The sequence below is a fragment of the Otolemur garnettii genome, unplaced genomic scaffold (assembly GCF_000181295.1).
Source record: "Otolemur garnettii isolate 467f Iridium unplaced genomic scaffold, OtoGar3 scaffold00276, whole genome shotgun sequence".
In the NCBI taxonomy this organism is placed as follows: domain Eukaryota; kingdom Metazoa; phylum Chordata; class Mammalia; order Primates; family Galagidae; genus Otolemur; species Otolemur garnettii.
Genome location: NW_003852671.1, coordinates 1,113,845 through 1,117,705, shown reverse-complemented (window position 1 = coordinate 1,117,705; position 3,861 = coordinate 1,113,845). Strand labels below are relative to the sequence as shown.

The following is a 3,861-nucleotide window of genomic DNA, read 5'->3' as shown; positions in this document are numbered from 1 at the left end:
AATGATAGCTGCAACCAAAAAAAATAGCTGGCACTATAGTTCTAGCTACTTGAGGCAAGAGAATCGCTTAAGCCCAAGAGTTGGAGGTTGCTGTGAGCTGTGATGCCACAGCACTCTACCCAGGGCACCAGCTTGAGACTCTGTCTCAAAAAAAAAAAAACCCATGAAAAAATAAAATAAAATTAGAACGTTAAGAAAGAGTGGTTTGGGGATGGAGGGAGTATATAATAGGAGGAAATAGGAGAATATAGGCAGAAATCAATAAGCAAGATAAATGCTCATACTTTATGCAGAATGTTGAACCATGAAGACTTACAAATAAATAACTGTAGTGAAAATGTTCACTAAGATATCAGAAAACATTCATGCTGAAGACCAATCCTGCGTGGTACTTGACATAGACTTCTTATTCCTATCTTTCTGTCCCCTCTCTTTCTCCATGGCCTGCCTTTCGTCTCCCATAGCCCCAAGTTGTCAAGACTTTGCTTGAGAAAAAAATTGCAAAAAGAGCCATATTTCACCTCTTTACATCAACCTGTAAGATAGGGATCAGGGTAGAAGAGGGGAGACTGCATAGGGCTGGAGCTGTGGATACTGAGAACATCTGCTCAGCCAAAAGATCTTTTTCCTCTGGCAACAAGTCAGGATAGGCCGATCTATGCTTGTGTGATTAAGAGCTCACACGTATGCGCACACATTAATGCAGACACTTATTTGAAGGGAAGCAGTGATAATATTTTCCGCACTCTTTTACTATTTTTCTGAATAGTCTCATTGGCAGTACAATTAATTCTTAATTATTCATACTGGTTTGGGATCATCCTTCTTTAGTTCTGCCCAGCTAAGTGGACTCAGCCTCCTGGCTTTATAGTGAAGCTAGGATGAAATTCACTTTGACTCCAAGAAGCATGGGGCTGGGGGGAAGAGACAGAAAAAGAGAGACAGAATGAATCTGTACTCCAAGATCAGTTATAAATTTTAATTGAATTACTCACAATTTGGATTTTTCGGTCTTTCAGTTAGTATAAATAATCAAGAGTTTGCCATAATGCTAAAAGGTAGATCTGAATAATAGAAGGAAAGAAGCACAAGTGGGCAAGAACATATCCTCCTTTACTTAGACCCTCATCTCGTTTACAACTTAGAGCCACTAACTAGCCAGCTCATCAGAGAATGACCTGTCAGCACAGTCAACATTTTCTTTAATGAAGTAACACTGTGGTATGGGCACCTGGGGAATTGTTTGCCTGAAGTGAGCTGGCACATAGTATTCTCCAGTTTTGGACTCCCACAGCAGCTTAAGCCAGGATTCTGTTCAAACTTGCAGCTGGGGGCCTTGTGGACCCCAGGGATCACTTCCAAAGAGCCAGGGATGAAGTTATTGCTCGACCCACATGATCCATTAGCTTCTGAAACTTTTCTCCAAACTGTCATGTCATTGGAACACCCTTTGCCATCACCTGAACTGTTTCCCTTGGGGATGCTATAATGTAACCTTCTAAATGTCATTGATGAGGAAGATATAGCATCCTTGGATGTGCTGAGGCTGGTATTTTTATCTACCAGGGTCAAGTTCATTAATACCTCAACGATGGTTTTTTCTTTGCCACTTCTTGGCATGTCACATTTCATCTCTTCCTCTGTAAATTCTTCTTTAATTATCTCCATTATGTTTTCTGAAACTCCTGCAAGAACCAACCCCAGGCCAAGTAGTAACAAAGAGAAGGTCTCCATCTCAGATCTAGTGTAATTCCTTCTGTAGTAAAGATGGAAAGAGAAGGTTAAAAATGAGATTAACATCTCTTTTCCTTATGATACTTATTGCCAGTGAGTGACCCCTACATGTAAGTTAAGACTTCTACATCTATTAATGGAATGACAATTTGATGAAAAGACAATTAGCTGTGGAGTCTGCAGACCCAGGTTCAAGTCCCTTCTTCTCCACTTAAAATTTACTCTACAGGCTCGGCGCCTGCAGCTCAGCAGCTAGAGCACCAGCCTCATACACCAGAGCTGGCAGGTTCAAATCCAGCCTGGGCCTGCCAAACAACGACAACTGCAACCAAAAGATAGCTGGGCATTGTGGCAGGCACCTGTAGTCCCAGCTACTTGGGAGGCCGAGGCAAGAGAATCGCTTAAGCCCAAGGGTTGAGGTTGCTGTGAGCTGTGATACCACAGCACTCTACCCAGGGACATAATGAGACTCTGTCTTAAAAAAAAAAAAAATTACTCTACCTCAATAAGCCTCAGTTTCTCAATCTGAAAAAAAAATGTAAAAATTATGCACAGTGATATGTTTAAAGTGCTAGAACATTTTCCCTTTGTTTATAATCTCATTGGTAGGGTCTGTAACCTCCATGGTGGTTCACAATTCTCATCCAACACATCCCTCACTGTTCCTATATCTTTTACAGACTCACATAATACCTGGGACATGGTAGCCACTTGAAAACAACTCAAATCAAAATATACCATGGCCTTTCCCCGTCTCTCATTTCTTTTTCCACCCATTCTCAGTCCTGGGATTCCTGTCTTTACCAGTTCCTTTGTCAAGTTGATCCTGTGGAGAAAGACTCCAGCTTGTTGTAGGGCTAGAAGAGAAAGTGTGCTTGTTTTCTGGGAGTTTCTGTTATTGAGTCCAGCTGAGGGAAGGAGGGGCAAGAAGGAGGTAGATAGAATTGTGTGAGATTGGCAGAGGAAACAGTGTGGAACTGAAGATGCTCAGGGAGAACCGAACGAGGTGTTCCTTTGGGAGTCAGAATCTCAGTGACCCAGGGATAAAGTACCACTGCTTTATCTTCTGTGAAATCTCCCCTGTCCATTAATACTTTAACTCAGAGTGATTACATTTCCTTTCTGAAAATCTATAGTGCAGATTATGTTGTACTTCATTTTATATAAACTTTTTCATTTTTCTGGTTAATTGATACCTGTTAGTCTTTTCCCCCTGCTATTAAGGCTCAAAACTCCTTGAGCCTGGAAGACAATTTTTGATTATTTTTTATTCTGTATAGCATCAAATTCTGAACTGTACACAGACTAATTTTTCAGCAATATTTGTAAACAACATAACATGGCTTCACTAGAATATAAAATCTTTTACTTGAGGTCAATACTGAAAATTCATAATGAGAATCCCAGAAAGGATAATTATTTAAGGTGATAATTCTTTCTCTCTAGAATGATCTTATTTTTCTCTCTTTTTCCTCTTCTGCGTCTATAGCTTTCTCTTATGCCTTTATAGCCTACATTGTCACCCTTCCTTCCTTCCTAATCACCACCCCTTGGCCTTCCAATATGCTACTTTTCTACAAGTACCACTGCAATGGCACCGTCTTGGAGTTATTATTATTATTTAAGACAGAGTCTCTGGTAGAGTACTGTGGGGTCACAGCTCACAGCAACCTCAAACTCTCGGGCTTAAGCGGGTGCCCACCATAACGCCCAGCTATTTTTTGGTTGCAGTTGTCATTGTTGTTTGGCAGGCCTGGGCTGGATTCGAACCCGCCTGCTCTGGTTGTATGTGGCTGGTGCCCTAGCCGCTGAGCTACAGGCGCCGAACCTCGTCTTGAAATTCTTGAAATATTCCTTATTGCCTACAGGAGGAAGTCCAACCTCTTGAGCTCACTAGTCAAGGTTCCACTTGCTGTAATCCCAATCTGCCTTTCCAGGTTTATCTTCCATTATTTTGTTAGACCTGCTCTGGTCAACCAGTGTGACCCTCTCTTCTCTGAATATACATTATACCATCTCTCCCTATTGCTTCTTTCCTGTATGGCCACACCTTTCTGCCTCTTGAAATCCTTCACAGCCCAATTCAGGCCTCATTCTCTCTTCAACACATTTTATCACTGCTCACAT

General features: G+C 41.5%; 1 protein-coding gene across 1 annotated transcript; it reads right to left on the bottom strand.

Annotated features, from left to right (window-relative positions):
• Positions 1-1,134: 1,134 nt before the first annotated feature.
• On the bottom strand, positions 1,135-1,734 carry RNASE11 (ribonuclease A family member 11 (inactive)). Its single transcript, XM_003803055.1, has one exon. The coding sequence runs from the start codon at positions 1,732-1,734 to the stop codon at positions 1,135-1,137; it is 600 nt and encodes a 199-aa protein (XP_003803103.1).
• Positions 1,735-3,861: the final 2,127 nt, after the last annotated feature.

What these genes read in the sequence shown, in the direction of transcription:
- RNASE11 (XM_003803055.1), bottom strand. Translation starts at nt 1,734, where the DNA reads ATGGAGACCTTCTCTTTGTTACTACTTGGCCTGGGGTTGGTTCTTGCA.